This window comes from Rhinolophus ferrumequinum, chromosome 25 (assembly GCF_004115265.2).
Source record: "Rhinolophus ferrumequinum isolate MPI-CBG mRhiFer1 chromosome 25, mRhiFer1_v1.p, whole genome shotgun sequence".
NCBI lineage: Eukaryota > Metazoa > Chordata > Mammalia > Chiroptera > Rhinolophidae > Rhinolophus > Rhinolophus ferrumequinum.
The window spans coordinates 37,466,895-37,493,369 of NC_046308.1; the positions used below are offsets into that span (position 1 = coordinate 37,466,895).

General features: G+C 43.1%; 1 protein-coding gene across 3 annotated transcripts in view; it reads right to left on the reverse strand.

Annotated features, from left to right (window-relative positions):
• The window catches only part of UBASH3B (ubiquitin associated and SH3 domain containing B), a 143,967-nt gene that overhangs the window by 12,486 nt on the left and 105,006 nt on the right, over nt 1-26,475 (reverse strand). For 2 of the 3 annotated variants that reach the window (XM_033097810.1, XM_033097809.1), the window contains exons 2-11: nt 23,464-23,517; nt 22,213-22,399; nt 20,552-20,750; nt 17,233-17,402; nt 12,029-12,237; nt 7,723-7,855; nt 6,059-6,179; nt 5,312-5,434; nt 3,918-4,010; nt 2,513-2,657 (exon numbers count right to left, since the gene is read on the reverse strand). In XM_033097810.1, the coding sequence (XP_032953701.1) occupies nt 2,513-2,657; nt 3,918-4,010; nt 5,312-5,434; nt 6,059-6,179; nt 7,723-7,855; nt 12,029-12,237; nt 17,233-17,402; nt 20,552-20,750; nt 22,213-22,399; nt 23,464-23,517 (1,434 nt within the window). Of the gene's footprint in view, nt 1-2,512; nt 2,658-3,917; nt 4,011-5,311; nt 5,435-6,058; nt 6,180-7,722; nt 7,856-12,028; nt 12,238-17,232; nt 17,403-20,551; nt 20,751-22,212; nt 22,400-23,459; nt 23,518-26,475 lie in introns of all 3 variants that reach the window. The other variant, XM_033097811.1, reaches the window with a different exon arrangement.

The following is a 26,475-nucleotide window of genomic DNA, read 5'->3' on the forward strand; positions in this document are numbered from 1 at the left end:
TTACTGAGAGGTTCCTATGTGTCAAGCTCTGTGCAAATCACGTTCTTGCATTCTTTAACTATAGCCCTCGTAGAAACACTTTTGCAAATTCTGAGTTTATGAATGACAAAACTGAGGCTCAGAAAGGCTACAGATGATTTGCCTATGCTTACACCATTAGCAACTCTTAGAGCCTGGATTTGAACCTGGGTCTCATCAATGCCTGTAAACTTGTCCTCCACTTTGGACTCCTTTTGACAGTGTCTTCCTCAAGGTTACCTCTCTATGCACTTGGGTTTACTGTCCAGAGAGAAAGGATGCTGTTCTATTTGAAGGAAACCTGCTCTCATCTAAATAACATTCTCTCAGCAAGCCTACTTCTTCTGAATCTCACAACCCCTGGGGGCTAGGGAGAGACATGAATCACCACTTGTTAAGGATGTACCTCCTTGTTCTGAAGTAAACTCTTTTTCCCCATCCAAATCTCCCATGCAGTTCTATTACCACTTATGCCATCTGGTCTCCCAGGAGGCTCCCCACTCCCCTATGACAAAAGACCTCTTTGTATGGTTCAGAGTCATTTCAAGGGTAAAATCACACTGTAATGTATTGCATAAGTGAAGAGCAGGTAGATGCTGGGATCCAGTTCTTCCTGGCCAATTCCTGTCTTAGGCAGTTCTTGCCTTGAAGTCGAACCTATGAATGTCTTCCATGCTTGAGCTACTAGTCCTGATGAGAATGGGACAGAGTCAAAGCTTTCTCACCAGTTAGCAGCACATGTGATGCTCTAGCCACACCTGCAGAACTTTATGTACTGTAGTCAAAGTAAGGTGGGCTTCCAACCATCTAGACCTGGAACCCTGAACTCTAAGTACTCAGGGAGCATCCCTGGAACAGTATTCTCCCTGGTACACTCTCTCCTCCTCACCCTGCTTGGGTCCAGGCTGTAGAGCAGGTTTCTGTCTTGAGCCCCACACCAAAGTTTGATCCATTGCCCCTCTTAACACTCTAGATCTACCACCAATTCCCTACCACCCCCAGTCAAGACCCTGTTCTGAAAGCCTTATCCAACTGGTGTATATTTTGTTTTTATTCTGCCTTGCTCCTTCCAGCCTAGCTACCTAAGAGTTGGGATGCTTTCTACACCCAGCCTCCAGGTTGGGTCTTGCTGCCTGTGTATGGCACTTGGATATTAGTCACCAGCCTGGTTAGTTTCCCTTAATCTAGCTTCCAGTCCTGCTTCCTTTCTGCTCTAAGGTGATGGGTCTCTTTAAGCAGTGCTTGCTTGACTTATGATACGCTGGCTATCAGTCCTTGCCTACACCATGTTTCTTCAATCATTTGGGCCCCACTACTTGCTTCAAAAGGCCCACTCACTTTGCGTAACTAATTTCACAGAGAATTTAACCCTAGGGGTGGTGCCTTTCATATGCTTTACTGTTGACTTTCACAGATGATTTACAGAACAGTAGGGGACCTGATTGATTGAGTTAATTTTATTTTTGAAGAATGCAAATTCCTTTAAGCAAGAAGAAGTGCACATTAACTTATGGCGTTATTTGAAGTCTTATTTGCAGGGCAGGAAAATGAGTATGGGGAAAAAGGGGTTTTCTTCTACTTTCACCAGGAACTCACATAGCTTCATTTGTAATTTGGGTAGATATTTGAAATGAAAGGTCAAGGGATATCACAAGGAAGAAATTTCTGCTTATTTTGGTCACTTGTTCCAAATTCTGCCCTAAGAAATATGAACTTAATTCCCCACTATAATTGTTGTGAACATCTGTCCCTCCTCAAAGACATTTTACAAATGTCTGAGTGGATTTTTGATAGTTAATGTAACTATATTATTATTGGTTAATTCTTAATCGTTTACATGTGGATTATTCATATGTGAGCAAGGTACAAACACTTGTTTTTAATTCCAACACAGGCAGTCTAGCCCAATGGGAAAAAGCAAAGGACTAGGAATGAGAAAACTGTAAAGCAGGTTACACACTGCTTAAAAATGATCAATAACGGTTAGTTGTTATTATTATGTGTGGCCACTAAATGTACAACTTTAGGCAAAGCCACTTGCACTCTTACATATAAATGTAGCTTGCCTATATTTTGGGATTATGGCAATAATACATGAAGATAAAGAGAATTAAAAATGTTTTGAAACATTAAAAATGACAGCCCAAGGTAAGACATTGTCATTTCCCTATCTCTCAACAAGTTCTGGAACTGGATCATCATTTGCTGGTTCCTGCTCCTGGAATGCAAAGTAGTTTTATTATTTACTGAAAGAGATATAATAAAGTCAGGAAAATCCAATATGTATGTGTGGAGATATAATCTAAACTATGCTAAATACAAGGGAATTCTGGCTTTTTTTCAGTTTTGGTTTTTCAAATCATAGCTTGACTTCCACCAATATGGACAACTGTCAGTGGGCGATGTCTGGTCCTTCGTCTCCTTAAGTAGCCTGGCCTGGTGTAGTGAAGTACTTCCACACTGGTCTCAGGAAACAGCAGTTTCAGAGGGTTACCTGTAGGTTGTATCAACACTCAGGTTGGCTGCAGCTAACTCTGATGGAGGTATCCACGCAGGTAATGTGTTCCCAGCAACCCATTTTGTCCACTCAAATAAGCCAGGCTCTACACGGATCTTCAAGTGATTTTCTTGTTGTAAACCTTAGAGGTAAAATAAAATGACAATGAAGGAAACATCACTATGTTCTCAGTGGAAAAGTAGATTAGAGGCCAAATTGTCACAAAAATTCTGGTAAATCTTCTGTTCTCTTTCCTACCAGATGCTATGTATAGCGAAAAGAAGGTGGAAGCATGTAGATTTAGACCCAGGTTTTTAATTTTTGTGTGTTTAATATGTGAGTTTAATACTCTGGCCACACCATCAGGATGTATGCTGGCTTTAAGTGATAACTGGTTTAAGGGTAAACATTGTAAGTCATTACCCATATAATTTATACAGTTCTGTGACTACTATAATTCCTTTTTCTAAAGTAAGTTCCAAGATTGCCTTATGAAGAAATTTCAGTAATGCTCTTAACATTCACTACTCTACAATAGCTTACACTGCATTTGAATATGTATGTTATTCATTTTTTCTATCAGAATATCCAATGTTTAATATTTATAAGTGCCAGTGCACAAGTCTTGTGTTTCATCATAGTGTAATTATACCCACAGTAGGAATTTTCTCTGTTTAACTTTCATTATATTGCCTTAAGCCCAGTTTTTCTGTGCAAATTTAATACATTTTAATACATAAATGCATTCTGGCTTAGTTAAGATTAGTGAATAGAAGTCTCAAAAAGAGTATAAATTCTTTGTTTGCTCAGCTATCTTTGGCTCATTCATTTGTTTGATATAAATAAACAGTCCAAAGCTGTTTTTTTCTGGTTTTCTTTCCATTGAAATCAGAATTGTGATCCCTTTAACTCAAGCTTCCATGGAGTTCATGGTGAAATTTGAGTATCTTTATAGCAATGGTGCTTTTAAAGTCATTCCAATTAACTAAAGAAACAGGGATGATTAAGATTAGCAGACACCTAGCAGCACCTCTGCTACTGTAAACAAGAGGCAAACACAGCAGAGTGGAAGGAAGTGATGTCACTATTTCTTTGCAGAAAAAGGATCATATTCTGTAGGCTCTAAATTATTGCCAGACAATTACATATTTTACACGCTTACAATTCATCCAAGAAAAACATTTTCAAGAAAAAAAATTATTTGTATACTTCCTTTCATCACATTTATGCTGCCAGAGTATTGTTTTGGGGCTTTTGTAGAGATATCTTCCAAAAGAATCATTGCTAAAAATTCAAAATTTGAAGCTTTCAATTGGCATATGTCCCATGAATCTAGGATAATTTAGGTGTGGGGCTCCCTGAAAACAGAGGGATGGACTAGTTGACCTTTATCAAATCTTACCTTTCAAGATGTTGAATGCAGTCTGAACACAGCGCAGGGATGGGGAACAATAGACGTGGTCAATAATGGTGTTACTCTCTAATAAGGCTTCACCTGCAAAGAAAACCAAAGGAGAATCAATCTGATGGATTTACTCAGCCTCCCCTTGACCCTCAATGTGGGAGAGGGTGTCAGGCAGACCCTGCAAACCTCTCTATCAGTAGTGGCTCATGTAAAGCCAGCAGTTTCCACCTTGTTTCCAACAAATCCCTTGATGAGAGTTTCTATGAAAGAGGCCAAATAAAAGACCCCTTCTTGTCTTTTTCTTTCCTTCTCTCTGGTGCTAACAAGTGGCAAAATGTCCATCTAGGAGAGACTTAGAAACACGATAATGCTGATTTCAAGTCTGTGATAAAAGTGAGAGGGTTTATATTGTGAAAATTAGGTTTTATTTTAACATTATCCTGTGCTAAACAGCAGTTCAACTTGTCATGTTCTTGGCTACTAGAGGTAAATCTCAACATCTGATAGTTCAACACTTTCCTCATGGAATCCACTTCCTTTTCTCTACTGGATAAAGTCCAAACACCTTAATATGGTTGTCAAGGTTTTCCATGAACTTGCCTTTATTCATCTCGCCAGCCTCATCTTTTGCCCTGCTCACAATCTGTGTTCTGGAAACAAGATGGCTTGTTTCCTCTGTACTCTTGATGCTGTTTCTCATGTCTATGGTTTATGTTGTTCTTCCCACTAAGGATGCCCTTCCCTCCCTCCTGTTTCCTCTTTGCCCAGCTGACTTCCACTTCAGGTCTCAGCTTACTTCTCCTCTACTGTGTCTTTTTTGGTGCTCCCATAATTCTCTGTACATACTTATATTTTTAAATAACATACTGCAAGATATTTTTATATTTATACCTTTATTTTCCTGAAAGTGGGGATTCACACTTAGCTCCCCAACACCTAGCATAATACCTTGCACAAAGTAAGTGATCAATCAATACATGTTCGGTGATTGAACAGGAGGAGGCTGCTGTTTCTGTGACAGGTTCTTTGCAAAAAACTGAGCATCTTCAAAGGATTAACTGGCCTCTATACATTCAGCCACTCCAGGGTTCCCTCCTCCTTGCCCCTTGTTTGTGCAGAATCTGACCTGTCTGCCACACCAAGCCTGCCCTTGCCCTATCACTGGACCATATGCCCCTCAACAGGAATCACATCCTGTTCACTTTGGTAAACCAACCCCATGCCAAGCACAGTGTTCTGAACTTAATGGTTACATAAGAAATCCCTTGAGGAAATTTACTACTTCAAGGAAGGTTATAGAATTCCCTAGGAAGTGTCCTGGCATACCTACTAGAAACAGCATTCTGAAGACATGGCCGGAAATGGCTGAGCAATCACTCCAAGACTCTTACCCACTAGTCTTGCTTGCATACATCCAAATACCGTGATCGGAGCATCCTTCTCATAATCCCGGAAACCACCACTCCGCTGAGGTAAGCTATGAGGCATGTTCAGGTTGGTGCGTATGTAGCGGCCTAGAAAAAAAGGCAGACAAAGGCTACATGAGTTTCTTGTTTCCGTAGGAATTCCACTGTTGACCCTGACTGCCTCTCCATTTTCCATTCCTTTTTGGCCCAAGAGACTAAATTGAGTTGTTTCGAACATATCAATACTGACGCTTTTCCTTTGGTAGAGCGCCTTAGAATCCGCTTCTCCATGCTGCCGACAAAAGTGGATGAGAGATAGTTTTTAAGTGAAAGTAGCAACCAGATACTCTAAAGCAGGGGGCTTCTCTGATATGCAAGCATCCCTATCTTAAACATGCCACTCAAATGAAAATGGAACCAAAATGAGCCAGGAAAAAACTCTGGCCATCGAATCAGGATACTTGTCTCTGCCTCTGACTTTGTCATATGACCATAGGCAAAACATTTGCCTTCTTTAGTCCCTGGTGTCCCAGTTTATAGAATGGAGACAAGAACATTTACCTCCTCCCTAACATTCAGGACAATCAGGAAGGATTTACAAATGTAACAAATCACAGGCTTTTCAAAGCCCATGTAACTATAAATGAGTCCACCTAGATAAATGTAGCTTATAGTCCCCCCTAGAGGCCATAATAGGTATGGTAATGCTGAGCTGGCCTACCAGCTACTCACCTTTGGCATCAAAGCACTGGGATAGCCAGTACTTCCCAAACACAACATCCATCCTCTCACCATGCCGACATACAAAGAGGCATCTCTTTTGAGGGCCAGGCTGGCTGTTGACCCTCAGAGGCTAAAGAGAAAGAAAGGCTATTAGTGGGGAAAACATGAGAAAGTAGACATCTCCTAGAGATAGGTGCCAGGTGAGCTGAGCTCTAGATCAAGTTCCCAGTGTATAACCTGGATAAGCCCCTTCACTACCTTGTAGTTAGGTTGGCCTGTCTGTAAAATGGAGGCAGTGAAATTCATCCTACAGAGCACACAAGTTACTTTGAGGCTCAAATGAGATGAACTGAGACGCTTTGCAAAATAAGAAGGGTTATGAAAATGGTATTATCATTGCGGCTGCTGCTGCTGTTAGTAGGAGTGATGTTTAGCAACACTAAAACATGAAGGCCGCTTGAGTTACAGCTCAGAGGTAAAACCAGCCAGTATGTAGAGATAGTTATGTAGTGGGACAGCTTTCTCCCATAGAGAAAGGCTTGATCAACTTCTTCAGGGAGTGAGGACTTTTATTATCACACATATGTCTGCCTCATCTCTAACCTGTGCTGGTTACACCATATGGTCCAATGGTCTCCTCCAGCAATGAGGTCTGGTTTGTCTATTCTAATCACAGTTTAGGCCCTATTGTCCAACTACATGCATGTTGGTAGTTCCCAGAAATGGTTCAGGGAGGACTATTGCTACTTCTGGGTGATGAAATAGGCAAGTCTAGTCAACGGTATGTCCAAATGACTTTGGTTTCTATAACTGCTGGCTGAATCATTATAGATGTTTGTGTATTCCTTCTTTCTGACAGAGTCAGCTATTCCTAGTTTCTTTAGTGCTGCCAGCTTTATGTTGGCCAGCATTTACATTTATTTTCAGTTGCCCTAACAAAATTAATATGTGGGACGGTGGCGGCATGGTCTTCCCCTACTGTTCTCTAATTCAAGCCCTGGGCTCTAGCCAATGTGATCTAGTCTCTTGATCCTCAAAATGGTTGAACTTTCACCTTGCCTTTGTTTGTATTGTTCAAAAGTCCTCCCCCCACTCTCCCTTCTGCAACCTTTCTGGCATATATCAAGCACATACACTGAACATACATTATGAGCCAGGTACTGTGCTAAGAGCCTTATTATTACCTTTAACATTTTCATCAAAGTATAGTTGACATACAATATCATATTAGTTTCAGGTGTACAACAGAGTGATTCGACATTTATATACCTTACAATGTGATCACCAAGATATACCCATATCTAGTAACCATCTATCACCATACAAAGCTATTAAGATAGTATTGACTATATTTTCTGTTCTGTATATTACATTCCCATGACTTATTTATTTTATACCTGGAAATTTGTACCTCGTATTCCTCTTCACCTTTTCACCCATCCCCCTACAATAGTTCCTTGCAGCCTACTACTTTACAGATAACATGTTCTCCTCTCTGCGGAACCGCCCTCCTTACCAGCCTAGACCCAGATGCTGGTAGTTATTGTCACTACCACCCCTCTGACTCTTCCTAGTCTGGAAGTTTTGTATATCTTAGTGGCCTCATACTTAGTAAATAGGTGCTCAGTGAATCTTGAGATGAGTTGAGGAGGTACCTCTGGCGATCAGCCTACCTGTGTGGGCTGGCAGATGATAGTCAGGGGAGTTATCTCTCCCAAGCCCTGGTCCTCATATGGCCGCCTCTCCAATATGCCATCACCAAATGACAGAGCATTGGAAGATGATGTATTTAAGATGGAGTAAGAACTACAGAGGAAGATAAGGAAGATGTTAACTGCTTTGGCCAGGAGTCATCAGCACTTCATCCTTGGACTATGGATGTACGGGAATTGGCAGGAAACACTCCCTGGGCAGTGCAATGGTTTGGAAAGCTGAGCAGAGGGTGCCCCATTCCTGGGGAGGAACATCTGGTTTTATACTGAAGTCTTGCAGTTAATAAATTAGGGGTGGATGGATTTCTGTATTTGGAACAGATGAATTCATCCCTCTGAGCAAGGATGGGGCCTGTTATTTTGTGCTTATTAAGATGCCACAGGCATGGTTGGCACCAAAGGCATGTTAAAGAATAATGAAGTATCAATTTTGTACCATTGTTTCCAGCTGTTTTTCTGGCTAGAAAGAAATAAATAATTCCTACTGCCTTTAATCTTTTCCATGGTGATTTGCATCTGAACTGACAAATTAGAGGGAGCATTTTTACTGTCTCCACCACTTTGCCTGTGGCTCCTAATAATCAAGGAAATCTTATAGCCATTATCCGCTATTCTAGCTTCTTCAGTCTGCAAAACCCTCTCTCCATCTCACCTCCAACAAGATAATTAAACAAAGAATGATTTCAGAGGAGACCATTCTCACCAGATGTGTAGAGTCGTGAGCCAAGAACTCTCATTTCTGGATGTAACACTATAAATATAGAAGCCCAAAAGAGGTCTTGCTGAAAGGGACGCAACAAATCCTGCCATGTTTAAATTATTCTGGTTAGTTAAGACCTCCAAAAAGCTTTATCTAATAAACACTGCGATTTAAATATGGGCATTAGGCAAATGCTGTGAGTATCTTCTGCATCATTGGGCAGTATGAATGGAGAACATTTAAATTTTAGATTTCTTGCTTCTTTACAACTAGGGTGGCCATAAGTCTCAGTTTGTCCAGCCCAGTCCTGCTTTATATCTGTTGACCTAGCAATCTGCGCAGTTTAACATCTGTTCTGGATTGTTTATTTTTAACACAGCATTACTCTTAGAATTTTAATTTTGAAAAGAACTTTTTTATAGTCACCATTATAATAGAGCTAACTGGTTGTTAGTAAAAATTCTTTCAAAAAATGATATGATTTTAATAATTTTAGCGTCCTTTCACTCTCGGAGACATCCCTTTCTTTGACTATAACTAGACTCATCCTACTTATACACAAAGGTCACAGAAGCCTCAAACCCAAAAAAAAAAAAAAAAAAAAAAGATGTTTCAGCCCTTGTGCATATCAGAATCACCAGGGCATATTTAAAAAACACCTGTGCCCAGGCCCCACTCCTCACAGATTATGATTCAGCAGGTCGGGGGTGGGACCTAGGAGCCCACAGTGTAATAAAGCTTCATCAGTAAGTGTGATGTGCAGCCAAACAAGACCTGTTATGGTCGCATTTAAGTGACCGTAGACCAAGGAAATCTTGCCCCATCCACACAGTCTAATGGACCTGCTGTTCTCCTTTATTTTAAGCTGAGACCCTCCCAAACATCACATACTTAAAGAAAACTCAGTTTCATTGTCTAATTCCTCAAAGCTTCAGGGCCTGAAATGTCTGGATGGAATCGTCCTGACATTGTGCTTATACCCGCCCCTTAATTTCTTCATTTATTATAGCTGTGAAGACACTGATAGAATCCCTTCTGTCTCTCCTTCAGCTCAGTTCACAAGGAGAATGCCAACTTCTTTCTCTTCTTAACTGTCACTGTAATCAAAGGACCTTGTTCACTCTTGAGACGGTTTAGGTTTGTCAGTTCCAGTAAGATAACAGTCAGATGCTTTATGTTGAGAGCAGCATAGGGAGGAAGTTGAACCCAACATCCAGAACATCTTTAGAAGTAGCAGGGAAGTGGCACCTCCCTAGGACACATCAGGCCTGTGTGTAAACCCAGCCCAACCCAATTCAGAGGACAGAATGGGGCTTCACCAATTGACAAATATCTGGGGATACTCAGAACCAGGCAAGACTCTCTAAGAAAAGGTGGAAGGACAGTATTTCCTTCGGATGGACTCAGAGAACTGAGGACAAGGTTGGAAGGGTGGTGAAGGGTCATAGACCTCAAGTCTCTTCTTGTTGCTTGAATCCCCTGCACAGTCTCCCATCAGGTCAGCCAGGGCATGCTTGAGCACCCACTGAGGCTCTACCTCTTGGTGTCTGTCTTTGCTTAGATATGAGAGAAGATCTGCCCCCTGAGTCATGTCCACCTCTGGGGTTAAGTAGGAAAGTGCAATTCTTCTACAGGACCGCTCTTGTAGAAGAGACATTTGATTTGATGAGCATGTAAGAGGACTAGAAAACACAAGTTTAAAAAAAGACACCAACGCTCATAAAGCTGATGACTATTTTAGATTTAGTGCTGTTATATATGTGGCACCGATCCATAAAAAGTTAAATCCCTTATTGTAGTCTTCACAATACCCCGGAGTTAATTGTAATTGTTACCTTCATTTTATAGATTAGCAAACAGAGGCTCAAAGAGGTAAGGTAACTTGGCCAAGGTCACACAGCTGGTAAGTGGGAGAGTTAGCATTTGGATTCGAGACTATTGGAATAAAAACTCCAATTCTTAATTACAACATCCTAACACCTAATTGTCAGTATTTCCTCACTCTCAGCAGGGTTGGCTATGGAAACTGATAATTTAATTTCAGACATAGTTCCCAGGAAAATAACATCATTAGTAATCTCTCAAAATAAAAGGAGATGCCATACAGACTTCCCTGTGAACCATGGACTGAAGTCACTTAGGTTCCCCTATGTTTCAGCCTGAGTTCTAATTTGGGAAAGAATGGGCTTGTATGTAGTGATCTGAAATGGTTCAGCAGGGCTTCTCACATACTCTTCTCCTACATGTAACCCTGCTTTTAAGAAACTGATCTAAGAGCTGTGCATCATCAGACAAAGAATCTTTTAGTTCTCAGTTTATTCACGTATATTATGATTCACTTGTTTTCATGGGAATAAAATGGTAACTTTGGAAAGCCAACTTCTTTATTTTGATGTTCAGAAACATTTCTGAAAAAAGCAAACATTTGCGAACATGAGGCAGCTTCAACCTTCCAATTTATGCCACAAAATGCTAGATATTCAGGGTAGGGGTAGGGGGCAGACTAGAAGAAAGAGGAAGGAGTTGCTGGGTTCCGGGTGATTAAGGAAGAAGATGCTCTTTCCAATCTGTTGGTTAGTGGTTTGTCTGCTTGCTGCTAGCCAGGGTAGGGGAACTTCTTTTCTTTTCTCCCTTCAGGCAAACACTCACTGAAATTGCCCCTCTCTGCTTTTCTTTTATGGTGGCGATAACCATGTTAGACGCCATGCAGCTAGTGCTCAGAGTTCCCGGCTCTCAGCTACTTTGGCGCATAGCAAGGCTGAGAGGGAGGAAACACAACGCAGCATGCACACCCGGGCAAGACGCCCGAGTATGCCAGGGTAGGGCTGGCTTTGAACTTCTCAGGTTAAGAAAGAGAAGTGCCTTTTATTCCTATTTTATCTAGCAGGACGGAGCTGGCTATACAACACAGCTTACTCTGAACATGGGGGCAGTTTGGTTTAGTGAGGAAAGGGTGAAAAGTTATCACTCTAAAGACGATTGGGGAACCTTGTGTCATTTTAGTTTCTGGCAGTTGTCCTTAGACACACTCTCTGTCATATAGGTATTCATGTGCCACCTCTGAGTCATCAGGGTCATTTGTCAGTAAAGGGCAATTCAGTCTCCTGACCCTTGCAAACCCTTTCATTACTGGCCTGGCTGGCATAGTTGGAATCTGCCGAGCTGCTCTGGGGAGTTAGACCACTCTGAGCAATAAGCAGGACAAAGTGGACAGAAACCTGAAAGCCATGAAGACAGCCCTGGGATGACCCCCACTTCAGCCATAGGAGATGGACCCCCAAGCAGCCTCGGTTTCATCTCCAATCTGGAACTCAGATAGACAGTTATATCGAATGGGGCAGGCAGAGTGAAACAGAGCAATCCATCACTCATTTTCCCCATGTCCCAAGTCAGCCGTTCTCTGGAAGTCTGGAACCAACAGAGCTTTCCTCCCCAAGGACTCCATTTGCTGTAACTGCTGCTATGTGTGTCAAGAACCAAATTCATTACGCCCCCCCCCCCCCCACTTCCCGAAAGTCTGCAATGTTCTTCAAAAAACAGCAGGCAAAGAATTGTGAATCCGCTCACCCATGAAATATCCAGGTGCTACATTCGTCAGCCTTGGTGATGTAATTCTCAGGCAGCAATCCGGAACAGCCGGTGGTTAAGGATGTGCCATAGACCCAGCCCTCACTGGTACTGGTCTGCTCCATGGGAGACATAAAGATGAAGTCCCCAGGGACCAGCTCCAGCTCATCGTCATTCTGTGGCGTGTAGGGGTAGATCACCTGTAATGTCTGAAAAAGACAGGCATGAGGCAGGCTCACATCTGACCCCTTCTCCCAAGTGCCTCCCGGGCAGACCTGTGTGTTCTAGTTTAATAGTGCCACATCCAGATGTTGACATTTATAGGCGCCTGGGGGCTGCAGGCTTTGAGTAGATTTGGATTCAGGTCAGAAAGCATTTCTTATTTTTTCAGGGTATTGTGGGTATGTGTCTGGCACTACTGGATGGTTCCAGACTTCCCTTCAGGCATGTCTTTGCTTCCCTTCAGGATTCAGATATGGTTTTTATAAATTCATCTGAAAGCCCATAGGTACTCCTGTAAACTGCTATACAAATGCGGTGGACCTAGTTTCCCCTGCTTCATCGCTGGGGTAGGCTCCATAATAGACACCTGTAACCCAGCTCATGGAAAGTTAGTCTTCTACCTCAGGGTTACAGATGGGCCACATGGAGACTCTCCTGTAGGAAGGTTTGGGGAATGAAGTATTTCCCTTTCTATGTAACTCAGCTGCTTAAACAAGGCATGGTTCCCTGCCTTCATTGGGCTTTCTTTAAACCTACATTTTTAACAAAGACCTTGAAAGAAAAATATCTATCATAGCCATCAATGTGTATGTCTGTGCAACCAGCTTTCACCACAAACAGATGGAGACTGCGTGTGTTCCTTTTTTGGGCTCAGAAAACCACCCCAGGCCAAACACAGGCCATGCTGCTTGGCTGATTTATTCCATTTTTTGCCTCCTTTCCTGGTACATATAAATTGCATAGGCATAGAGATGACGATACTTTAGAAAACATCCGTTTTACTATTTTTTAAAATTTATAACAGGAGAGCTCAATAGTAAGGAAAATATTTCCTATCCCATTTGTTTCACAAGGGACACTGAGACGGAGATGCTTTAACAGCTTTTCCTATGATCCCAAAGTCACTAGGAGTAGGTTGTATCTTCTAGTTCCCACTTTGAGATTTTTAACTTTGGTGTCAGTTTTCTCATCTGTAAAATCATACCTGGACTATAAAATTTAAATGAGACGATCTAAGAAAACTAACTCCTTAGGACAGAGCCTTGTACACAGAAGGGGCATAATTGTTTCTACTGAACCATGATGCCTCACTTCCTAGGCAATCTTTCCTTCTAGCTGACCCTGACCCCTGGTCCGTGTGCTGGGTAGAATTGTAAGCTAATCAGCTCACTAGTGTCAACATGATATACCAGAACATGCTATAAAGAAAGAATTTCTTCTGTAACTTTCTAATGAATGGAGTCAGTAAAAATGTGATTTTTCTCAGAGAATGAAAGTAATATAGCACAGAACTGGATTGCACCACTAGATTTCTGATTTTCCTTTTATTTAGGGCACCTGTTTCTTTCCCTACTCCAGCATCTTTCAGCTCTAGATCTTTGCCCCTGATCACCTCTCCACTCCTTTCCCTTTCCTCTGCCACATACATACACAAACTACTTTTCCAAACAAAACAGGAAGGGTCCCTGCTGGGTTACTAAAATAGCTTAAAGAAAAAAAAAATATTCACAAGAAATCTCTAAGCTAGGTATGTGATGATCCACTGAAGAACATTCCCTTTCCTGAAACAGGGTGGAGAGAGGCCGTGAGTCATGGAGAACAAGTCAAAACTCATGTTCCTTAGATATTCAAGCATACCATAGTCTTGGTTAATAATGCCTTTGGCTCAGTAGTGTCTTTCCTCTGAGAAACTTAAAATGACTTCGGAGAAGAACTCATTCCTCCCATCACTTGGGGCTGGCGGGGGGGTGGTGGTGGTGGTGGTGGGGGTGGTGGTGGTGGTGGATATTCTATCTCTAGGTATCTCCAGGGAAATCTAGGCACAACAAAGGAGCATAGGAGACTGTGTCCTAGGCAGAGAGTAGCTGGACGATAAGAAGGTTTGACTTATTGAATAAACAAAAAAAGAACTAAGGTATTGAAGCAAATCTAAAATTGTAACTGGTGCCCATGTCCCCATACCCCTTTCCCATTCACCAGAAGCACGTGCAAAAGTCAGCCCAAGTTTGACAGATATCAGGACACATGCCTAGGTTTGTACAGCATTATACTTCCTCTTTTGTTTAATTGTTTAGCATCTAATTGTAAGAATTCTGGAGTCTATTTCAAGTATACTTTTTGTCCCTTCCTACACAGGGACGAAACTCAAAGTTTGTTAACTGGCATTTTGGGAACGACAGTCATAGCCCTGTGTAATTACAGGAACTGAACTTTATAATCTTTGAAGCCCTTTTAGTAACAATAATAGCTGCACCATTTTGTTGCTGTTGTACTCACTCTGCTGGGGATTTTGCTAGGGACTTTCCATATATCCTTTTATTTAGTTCACACAACGGTCCAGCAAAGTATTATCATCATTTTACACACAAGAAAACTAAGGAATGGAGAGTCACAGAAGTTATAAAAGAGAATCAACAATAGCTAAAGTAATGGTGCCAGGATTTGAAGCCATTGTGCTAGACTCCAGAACTTATGCTTTTTATATAACTCTATCCTTCCTCTAGATTTTTATTGCCTGGCATGTAAAACTGGCTTGGCCTGATACAATCACTAACATGCAAGAGACCACATGAAGTACAAACTGGCATTTCCAAGTCCCAATCAAGGGAGAATCTAAACAGTAGAGGAAGAAGACCTAGGAGCTTTCCTGTGCATCACTCGCTGAGTGTCCTTGCCTAAACCATTTTTCTTCTCTGGACATCTGTTACCTCACTGAAACGATCAATCAAATTTGCCTCCTGTGGACAGGAGGAAGGGAAGAAAAGGTTTACATATGCAGCGGGGTTCAGATAAAGCCAAATGACCTCAGAGGGAGAGCTTTATCAGAAGAAACAGTAATAAATGAGCTTTTACAAATAAGAGATAAAAGAGGCCAAATTATTTTTAGAAAATAACTCAGGTAGGTGCTTGCTGCTCTTTCCCTCAGTGCCAATGGAGCACAATGTGGGTCAGGCAGGAAAGCAATTGCCCTGTGAGTTAACTGGAGGGAAATGTTGATTAGAAGATAGTCCTTGTAAAATTCCATTGCCACCTTCCTTCTCTTAGAAAGGTGACTTCTCAGAATCTGTCTGCACTCAACCCTTGACTTTTTTTCCTTTGCCCTGGGAAGGAGTCCAATCAACCACACCTTTCTTGTTATATTCAGGGCTAATCCTAAGCAATTCTAGATGTCAGAATTCTTAGGTAAGATCAAACCCAGTCTCCTTGTTGTGTCTTCACAGAAATTTGCATCAAATGACTCAGAAGGAGGATATGAGATTCCCATCAGCAGACTGAGACAAAGCTGCATGTCCCTGACACTCACAGGCCACACAGCCAGGCCTGGACCTGGAGTTCATGGGTTGGTTCTTCCCCACACTTCCAAATCAGTGAGATTTCCTGGTCTAGACCCTGAGTTTCTAACTATTTTTCATATTTAAAAATATATCAAAAAGAGATGTTAAAAGGCTATGTAAACTAAAAAATGTCAGTTATTTTGCTGTGGAAAAACTGAGAAACAAATATAAGTATTGTTTAATAATTGTAGTTAAATTGGAATTCAAATTTTTCAAACTATGTGGTTTTTTTTTTTTTTTTGGATGGATTTCTTCTTATCTTTCTTGGTCAGAATCCCTGGCTTCTGGCTTTAGCTCTGGTCCTAAATTGTTATTTCGCTTTGGACCAGCCACTTAATCTCTTTGTGTCTCAGCTTCTCCTTCAGGAAGAAAGGACAATATTATTCTTCAGAGATGGCATGTGCTTTTCATGGAGTATGATATGGATTCCCTCTAAACAAGGATGCTATGATCACGCCAATCTTTCTAACTGCTCTGAGATTCAAATTTCCCACTCACGCCTCCCATGTGATGCACACAAATTCTCACAATGTTTGGTCTGCTTTCATTTCACGTGTGTCCATTCTCTCTCCCCTGCTGGACTCAAAGCTCTTTGAAGACAGAATGACATTTTAAAATTCGAGTATGGGGCCGGCCCGGTGGCTCAGGCGGTTGGAGCTCCATGCTCCTAACTCGGAAGGCTGCCGGTTCGATTCCCATATGGGCCAGTGGGCTCTCAACCACAAGGTTGCCAGTTCAATTCTTCAAGCCCCGCAAGGGATGATGGGCTCCGCCCCCTGCAACTAAGATTGAACACGGCACCTTGAGCTGAGCTGCCTCCCGGATGGCTCACTTGGTTGGAGCACAGGCTCTCAACCACAAGGTTGCCAGTTCGATTCCTCGACTCCCTCAAGGGATGGTGGGCTCCGCCCCCTGCAACTAGAAATGGCAACTGAAGCTGGAGCTGAGCTGCGCCTGACACAACTAAGACTGAAAGGACAACTTGAGGCTGAACGGCACCCTCCACAACTAAGATTGAGGGGACAACAACTTGACTTGGAAAATGGGCCTGGAAGTGCACACTGTTCCCCAATAAAGCCCTGTTCCCCTTCCCCAATAAAATCTTTAAAAAAAAACAAACAAAAAACAAAAAAAAAAAACCTCAGCAATTTAAAAAAAAAAAAAAATTCGAATATGTTCCATGGTACCTTGCATGTCATAGATAGCAAATATCTGTGGATTGTGTGTTCAGAGCTTTGTTTTTTGTATTTATGTGTTTTTCTCCTCACCTAAGATCAGGATGATGCATTTTATATATTAACACCATGAATTGATATAATATTTAAAAATTTTCCAACATACTTTTCTACCTATTCTCCCGTTTCATTTCTATATCATTCTAATATGGTTTGGCAGGTCAGACAGAACAATGGGGCTATTACACAGATGAACTACTTGGCACCCATCAAGGAGGGATGCAAGCGCAAAGCTTCCTAGTGAGTTGGGCAGCACCTGGACAAAATTCTGGGCCAATTGCCTGCTGGTCTGGTGCTTGCTTCATTGCCTTCCTTTGGTTCCCATCTCCCTGCAGCAGTGAGCTGCAAGTGCTTCTGGTTCTGACGGCACCCCTGCACCGCTAGTACGTCAGGAGCCACACTGAGACATTACCTCATGGTTAGCAAATCGGATATCCCGAGAGAATATGGTAGCCACCCAGTCACACCCTAGTTTGACATCAATACTCTGAGCTAGTTTCTCTAGGGTGGGCAGGTGGCTAGCTTGGAAGTGGTAAGCCAGGGTCACATGCAGCTGCTTCTTATGAGGTTCCACATGTACTTCTGAAAAAAGGAAGGAAACAGTTATTAGAATTGGTAATCACAGCAATGGTGGAGACTTAAAGAAAAACATAGAATTCTGTTTTCCAAATAACAAAGGGGGGAGTCCCACGGTCAGACGAAAGCTGTTTCTTTCCTTCACAGCAGCAGAATAAAGGTGAAGGCGTGGATAATAAATCCTGAATCAACCTACAATTCAAGAGATAAAGAGCCACATATCTGTAGGAGCTATGGATTAGCTGAGACGTTATCATTTTGGTTGGCTCCTCTTCACAACTCCAATTATCACCAGCCCCACAGTTACATGAGGAAACTGAGGACTAAAGGGATAAACTAATTTATGTAGAAATAAAGAGCAAATTTGGTCATCATGTGACTCCCAAAGCTATATTGCCTTTGCTTTGTAATCAATTCTCAGCCTCTGAATGGCTCTGATGGAGAAATAAAGGGAAAGAAAAATATTTTCAAAGTTTAAAACAGGGTTTCTCAACAGCATTTGGGTCAAATACTTCTTTGTTGTGGAGGCTGTCCTGTGCATTGTAGGGTCTTTACCTGAATCCCTGACCCCTACCCACTAGATGCCAGTAGCAGTCCCCAAGTGTGACAACTAAAAATGATTCCAGATATTGCCAAATGTCCCCTGGGGGGCAAAAATGGCCCTGGTTGAGAACCACTGAACTGAAATATACAGACTGTTATTCTAAAACACCCTAAAAAACAAAACAAAACCAACCAACCTATCTTCTCAAGGGAATGGCTTTTATTTCTCTTTCGTGTATCTTTAAATGGGGGCCATTCGTCTACTACATAAGCTAGACACTTAAAAAGATGCAACTAGAGGGAACTTGGGGAATTTGAGAAATTAAATCATACAGAGACAGAAGTAGAAGTCGGGTCTTTTGGTTTTGAGTACTTTTCCTGTTGTACTGCATTGCATTTCTTGGTGTAAGCCCCACAAAGCAAGAGCTTTGTGTTTGTTCATGCTGTATCCTCAGTGCCTGGCACGTGACAGGTTTTCTGTATTTGTTAAATGAATAAACATGAATGAATCTCCTTAAAGGACCTAGGATGGAGGATGACACTAAATCTACTTGCTAGAGGAACCTGGGTATGTCCCAAAACTCTAAAATACGAAGGCACAAGTTTTAGAGCAAAGTCATGATAGCCTGCTTTTAGATTGCAAAGAGCCGGGCCATTTAGACAGGGCAGAGCTACCCAGTTCTCCAAATCATCACCAGGGGGCCTCACGAGGGCAGAGAAACTAACCAGACACATTCTTAGAGAGTGGCAGCAGATTCTTGGACAGGAACTTGCTCTCCCCCTTCCTACAAGGAAAGCAAGCAAGGGCCCGATGGCCTCTCACTCAATATGAACCTTAAAAATCAGCTGCAGTCCTGGCTGAGGCCCACTTTACTCATTTGTGAAGTGTTTGGGTTTTGTGGCTACAAAAGTTTTGGTTCTTGGAGAGTTTTAGTGGTTTTGACAATAGCTGCTGTGGAATGAAAAAGAGCCATTTCCCTGAGGTAGAGGGATGGGAACAGGAAATAATTTCTCTCTCTATTATGCCGTTTCTCTGAAATATTAAGCTCTTGTGAAATGACAGGCTCCACAGAAGTAAGAAGGCAGACACTAGTCCCCAGGGAATAAGGGGTGCCCGGGGAGAGGGTCTAAGGAGGCCCTACTCCCGAAGTAGAGGAGATGTCTCAGCCTGGAGTTCCTCTGTTTAGTGAGGCTGGGCACTCACCATTTCTTATCCTAGAATTCTGAGCCTTATTTGGGGCTTTTTCTGGTAAAGAAGAATGCACTGCAAAAGGTCCCAAGTTGGGGATGAAAAGAGCAGCAAGGAACAAAGGCAGGTGAGATACAAGTCAGGAGAACAAGGGGCAAAACATATGGGTTTCCTCAGGTCTTTCCCCCCTCTCTGGTCCTCCACACAAGGCAGGATCGGCAAGCTACGGTCTCCTCCATCACTTGGATTGAGTTGTGAAACTCACACCCTCTGCTCTGGTCAGGGTAGCCTCCTTGTTCTCCTCTGCACACACTCTGCTCCATCTGGCCTGTGCTCATGCAGCCCACCCCCCTGCAGGGCCCTTCCTCCATCTGAAGGATCAACATGGTCCCAGTGTGAGTTTCCTTTCTTCTGTGAAGGTGGAATCCCCCCATCCCATGATAGCCTATCTCTTTTCAGAGTTCTGTTAGCACACGGTGCCTGAATTGGGTTTCACAACTGTGCCTCTGGCCAGGAGAAACGACTTACTCTGTTGCATTCCTCATAGCAGGCACCCAATAAACACTTGCTGGTTGTGATTGCGATCTTAAGGGAGCCAATAGAGATGCCCCTCACCCTACTGTTTGTCTGCCTCACTGCACGTAAGGCTCTCGCTGAGCTAGGTGAGCTTGTGTGCATCTACAGTGAGACAGGGGAAGCTTTACCGACTTCTCTCTGTTTTCCTCTCTTCACACCTCTCACCTCTAAGTCAACACACATCCTGAGCATCCCTTTAAGCTAATTCCTTTGATGGGAAACCTCAGTTGCTTGAACTAAGAGCTGCCATAAAAAGAACAAGAAACATCTTAAAGGGGTAACATTTTGGATGACTTTTGAGGTTTAGGGGACTGTCTGATGCTTTCCAGTAAATTGAAGGTTGTTCACTCAGTGGATTTTATTATTGTTTGATACTAAGTAGTTCTACTCTCATCTCTGTATGGACCCCCAGAGCAAAACCCTGTGTTCTCATGGAGTGAACCATGAGACCCAGATAAAATGCCTATACAGAACGGAGTTTGGTAGGAAGGAAGGAAGAACATTCCTTAATTCCGAAGTGAGAGAAGATGGTGGTGCTACAAAGGAATACATTTATAGTCCAATGAGGAACAGTCATTTGTGTACCTTTAAATGTGTTAGGGAGTAGGCACTAGATATTTTGTCAGGAAAGTTAGCAGAACAGTAATTCAATATTTTTGAAAGGAAGCAAAGACGTGTGGGATGCTGCAGGAAATGGCTATGTTCTTTGTCATGTTCTGCCCATTCCTGTAGGACCCTCCACTTCCTGACTCCATCCCACTCCTCCACAATAATTTCCTATCCCCTGTCTTCCCAACTTTTTGATAACAGGACCCAGGGCTGCCTGCCTGGCAGCTGTTTGACTCACCAGTTTTAGATGCTGCCTCCGCAGCAAAGTCAGCTGCAAACTTCTTGAGGACCTCTGCACTGTCTTCCTTCACGAAGAGGCCGATGAAGTTGGAGGAGGTATAGAGCTCCAGGGGCAGGGGTGCTGAGAACTTACATTTCCAGCGACTGACAGTGGTCTGCAGGGCTTCCCCCAGGGCGTCCACTTTGCTGTCCTCACACTGGAAGGGAAAAGCAAGAGGCTTAATTCAGAGACAAGGGGAGATAGATGTCTGCTGCTACTTAACATTTGGCATCCTCTTCCCAGAGCTGGAAGCTGATGATGCAATTACTAAACCATCACTTCTGTCTGTGAGGAGGGAGAAGAACTGAAGGCTCCCAATGATCTGGAAACGGATTATCCAACTGGTACATGAAACTGGGGCAATGGGCGACACCTTCTGTCCCTCCCTGCTTTGATGAGCTCCTCTGAACCCCACCAGAATACAGAAGGTCTGGTCCAACAGAAAGAATGAATGGATGAATGTACCAGGAGAGAATACAGTACCCTAGGATGAATTCTTGTGTGTTTTCTACTGTTTGCATCATGTGTGCCTTTTCTATTCCTCTTAAATGATCAAAAGTTGACTCTACTTTCATCCCCATGATATTTGAGAAGAATGAAGCTCAGAGAGCTGTGACATCATCTTCCTACTCTCTTCAGAGCACTGGAAGAAAGAATGAGTATCTCTAAAACTCTGAAAGCTTTTGTGAAAGATCCTGGGATGACTAAGAGGAAATGATAATTATTTTAATTTTCAGAGTGAATGGTAAGAGAGAAGGTGTTAGGAACATATTTGTACAGAGAGAGAGAGAGAGATATTATGTATCTGGAAAAAAACCCAAAATATTAAAACAAAATATCGTCTTAAAGACGGTTCACTCCATGAGGACCCAGGGCTTTGCTCTGGAGGTAGCATAGCACAGAGAGGAGAGTAGAACCAGTTAGTATCAAACAATAATAAAATCCACTGAGTCTGCTTTGTCTTGACTATACCTGGATAAATAAATTCTTCTCCATCTACACAGATAGCTACAGTTGATTAATGTATTTATTATAGTGAGGGGGATTTAATTCAGTCATTAAATAAGCTTTGTGATAGCTGAGATGATGGAATAGGTAACTACAGCAGGTGAAAGTTATCTTTGCCATCTCTAGAAAGATCTAATGAGATAAAACCTGTGGATGATATCTACGTGTGTGATATTGCTTTCCTCGTCTATAGACTATGTTTCTTGTTCCCAGCTCTCTAATTTCTACACTTTCCTTGTTGTAAGAGTGGAAAGGCAGATGACAGACAAGGGAGAGGCGAGGTTAATGAAGCCATTCCTGCTGCAGCTGCCAGACCAGTGTGTCACTCAGTGGGTCAGGCTTGTCTTTAGAGTCCTGCGGGGCACATGGTCATCATGATGGCATACCAAACGTGGGGTGCTCCTGGGCCTCAGAAGATACTAGAAAGAGGAGCTAGGGTGAGTAGCCATGAGGCTCACTGATTCCTTGAAGGCCCATCCAACTCTAGGAGCCCATGACTATTTCTGCTGGATTCCCGAGAGTCTTCTGAGTTTGACTCCCGGTCTCAGGGGTCTGGCTGGGATATGGGGCATACGGCTCCCCGGGGCAGTGGATGGAGGTTCATAGCTCACCATAAAGAACTGGCAGAGGGTGATGTGGGGGAAGATGTTGTGTGCCTTGTTCTTCCCGCAGATCTGCTTCGACTGCTGCCAAAAGTCAGAGAGCTTCTGTGCTAAGGGGCCAGTGGGGCGGAGGTAGAGCACATACTCCCGGGGTAGAGGATCGTCCAGGAAGGGGTCGCCCACGTGGGAGAATAACCTGCAAAGCAGAAGAGCGCCAGAAGGCCTTGTTTGAGAATAGTGGAAGAAAAGGAAGAACTCAAAGAGATCCTTCCATATGCCCAACACCCAGGCATTGTAAGGGGAAGGTTTTTCATTTTTGTGCTTTAAAAATCTACCTCTCGTGGCCAGCAGCTAGTGTGAATGGCCGGCAGCCAGCGTGAGCTGCTGTGTGCTGCCATGAGTAGCCAGCGGCCAGTGTGAGTGGTCAGCAGCAATTGTGAGCGGCCGGCAGCCCGCAAGAGCTGCCATGAGCTGCTGTGAATCGCTGACCGATGACTGGCGACCGACTGCCTCAGCCGAAGGGGGGCGGGAGCGGTGCAGGACTCAACACCAGCCTGGGCCAGGGAGCTGGGTCCTACACAACTAGACTGAGAAACAACGGCTTGAACTGGAGGGGGGCGGGGGAGGCGGAAGAAAGGCGGGACAAATTAATAAAAATAAAACTCTACCCTCAAAACTGACACTTCATAACCAAGTCTCAGACACACCAACTTCTTTTCTGCGTGTCATGTTGCATCTGCAGCCCATAACTCCCTAAAAAAACCCTAAAGGCACTCTCTAGGAAGCATTCTCAGATAAACTCCAAATCCCTTCCTAATCCAGCAGGGCATTTCCCACCTGGCCAGTTCCTTCAGTTCAGTCTGATTCAACCCATGTGCCTCCAAAAGACAAGGGAAGCTCCAGGAGTGTCGCCTTGTGGGGTCTGCCCTGGGCAATAATATCCTGAGAGGTAGGGAGGTTTTTTCCTAAATTCATTTGCCCAGCTTCCACACACTTAAAGTAACTGGAGGGAGGGCAGGTATTGGGATAGGGACTCTATCTTGGAAATACTTTGAATTTCTTAACCAGTTTTAAGGAGAAGCGCACCCTGGGGCCAGGGCAGAGGAGGCGATTGGCTTGATAAATGAGCTTGTCACATGGTCTTTTGGCTCATCTCCTGCCCTGGAAGGGTCCATTAGAGAAAGGCTGCACATCTCTGCTCATCCAGACATTTATAGTTAATTATATGCTATTTTCTCAATTTATTTATTTTATACCAACCAGTCACATGCTGCCTGAACACTTCTTCCTCCTGTGGATGCCAAGGCTTTTTGTCTGGAAGAAAAAATCAAATTTCTATTGTTAGTATTTTTAGCCTCAGCGTTTCTCATTGCAGTTGCAAGAGTTGAGTGTGAAGTGACATCAAAGCCTCCTCAATGGTGAGGGGGAGATGCCAGTACCTGGATTTTCCCCCAAGGGTCACAGCAAGGCATATGGACATAGGACCTGTAATTAATTTCCATGGCATTAACACTGGATCTGCATGCAGCCTGACAGCCCATGCAGTCTATTTTCAGCAGGTCCCATACTAGAGTTTTATTTCTACTTCCCAAAAGGTTGTCATGCCTTGGTTTTTCCTCCTTTCTTTTCACCCACTCACTCTTAGTGACCCAGAACCCCTGCAGAACCTTGTTTTCTCGATTTTTTGGTTTTTTATTTGAAGCCCCTTGGAAAAGTGTGTTAGAAGGTGGGGGCTAAATGCCCACAAGGACATGTGGTTTGGTTCAATTCAGTGCCTCTTCCCAGCGACCTCCAGCCACCACCAACAGCCTCAGGCTGGATCCATGATCTCCAACTATTTTAGAGACATCTTTGGGGACAAGTGGCCAGAGCAGTGCTGCTGTCTATCCCACTGCTGGAGAAACAACGCAAAGCCCGACAAACGGTGCTGTGGTATCTCAGGACGCTTATAGCAGCGAGGTCCTTGTGTGCAAGCACACAGTTAAGAGCACTTATGAAATTTCAGACTGGTCTCCAAGAGTCAGAGTCCTGAGTTTGTATCCAGCTTTGCTATTGATCCATCCATCCATGTATTCACGGTTATATTAATTCAAGAACTACTTACTGAATTGCTATTACTTTGTCAGCACTGTGCTAGGCTCTAGGAATACAGTGAAAAACAAGACTTCTATGGTCCCTGCTAAGATTTCAGGCATGAAAACATTAATTTTACAGATAATTATTTAACTGCATATGTGGTCAGTGCAATGGAGAGAAAGCACGGGGAACCATAACATAGGACAGGGAGACCTAACCTGGGCTGAGCAGTCAGGGAAAGCTTCACTAAAAAGTGACACTTTAAGTGAGACCTGAAGAAGGTAGGTTCTTCTTGGGAGGGGTGAGTGGGGTTTGTATGGGGTTGTGGTGGTGAAAGATATCTAGTACATGTATTCTACAGTGAGGTGCACATATGAAGAGTCCTGGACAGTGCCTGACACCTGGGAGATGAGCGGGGAAGAACCATCCCCACCCCGTTACACTATACCAGTTCCAGGTTCTGGGGATATAGAAGACAGGGCAGGGGATTCTCGTTAAATCAACACTCTTTCAAAGCCTCCTTTTCCTCATTGGCTGCAGAAGCCAACTCTTTCCTTTTCCTGGTCTCTCCATGGAGAATTTGGAACTGATGCTGTAAGCATCATAAGGGTTAGATTGGAAGGGACCTCAGAGATCATCTGTGACCCAACTTCTTCACTTTACACAAGGGAAATTCAGGGGAAGGAAGTAAGGCAAGGTGCTCAAAGCATCCTGGCTAAGGTGACCGCTGAGTGAAGGCTCGACTCCAGACTGACTTGAAGGCCAGCCTCTGTCGCTCTGCTCCACAGCCCAAAGGTAAGTTAAATGCCTTCCTTTTCCCCATGAAAATCTGAACACAAATACCAAATGATCAGGATAAACAAATTTGCACAGCCAAGTAGAACTGTATTATGGAAGACAAGCCTACTTACAGAAGATGAAGTTATGGAGAAGAAAGACAGACCCTCTGAACCCCTTGGAACAAAAGCTGCTGCAGAAAAGGCTGGAAGACAAACACGCCCCTCCCATTCCCACACCTGGATGAGGTGCTTAATTGCTGCCAAGTTGCCTACCCTGTACCCTTGACTGCTTACTAGGCAATCAAAGACCACACATCTTGGTTTTTTTTCCCCCATCCTGAAGCCCTATACACACAATAGAATGCAAATCATAGTCTTTTAGAAGTTTGAATCTCTGAGGGATTAAAGTGATCAAAAAAATGACCCATTGTTTCAAAAACAATAGAGAAGAGGAAAACTCCTCTGTGGTACAATGTGCTATTTATATAAATGATCCAATTTCTTTTATTTTTTTCTATGCCCTTCCCCCAGTGAAATACATCCTATTGAAATTTATTTTTCTTTAAGTACTAGTAGCATTCTCTGGAAATGAAAGACCTAATTAAGTCATGGTCTCTCAGAAGTAACTCAGAAGACAAGTTTTAGAGAGGGCTCAGAAACACAATTGAGAAAGATAATGAAAGGTTTGGGTGAAAACATAATGAAAACTTTAAGGAAATTCAAATTATTCTTTCTGAAGAAGGCAAGTCTGAGAGGTCTTCAATTTTATGGAAGGTTATTGTATCTGATGTACCTTCTTTTATTAACTAAAATAAAATAAGATTTAGCTATAGCACAAAGGACTCGAGTTAGTTACTAGAAAGAACTTCCTGGTAGTACTGTGCAAAAGCCATTTCGTTTTTTTGCTTTTTTGAAAATTTCTAGCAAGTAGTTACCGATCTGAGTAAGTGTGTGATTCTCTAAGCAGGAGGATGCCGGAGAGAAAAAATCCCACCTTCTCTAGTGAGCCACAGGCAGAGAGCTCTGCTATTCCTTCATCCACTGTCAGGCCAATGACGATTTGGGTTGAGCTTGTTCCCAGAACGCTGCCCACAGAACACACTGAACATGTGCAGCAGCAGAACACATCTCCAAACTCGCTGAAGAAAGACTGTTGTCATAGAGCTCCCACCTCTACAGTGCATCCCATGGGTCCAATGCTAAAGGTGGTGGTGTATCAGGGTGGACCCTAAACCCCAGGCTGAGCCTGAACAGCTGCTATCCTCAGTGACTCAGAAGTAGGCAGAGAGTTGGAGATCGTGAGCAGATAAAGAGGGAGTAGCCCTTTAAACCCAAGGCAAGTAGTCCAGCCACTGAATTATAACAACTTATTATTTATATTGGACCTCTACAGTTAGAATCGGCGAGACGTGAACTG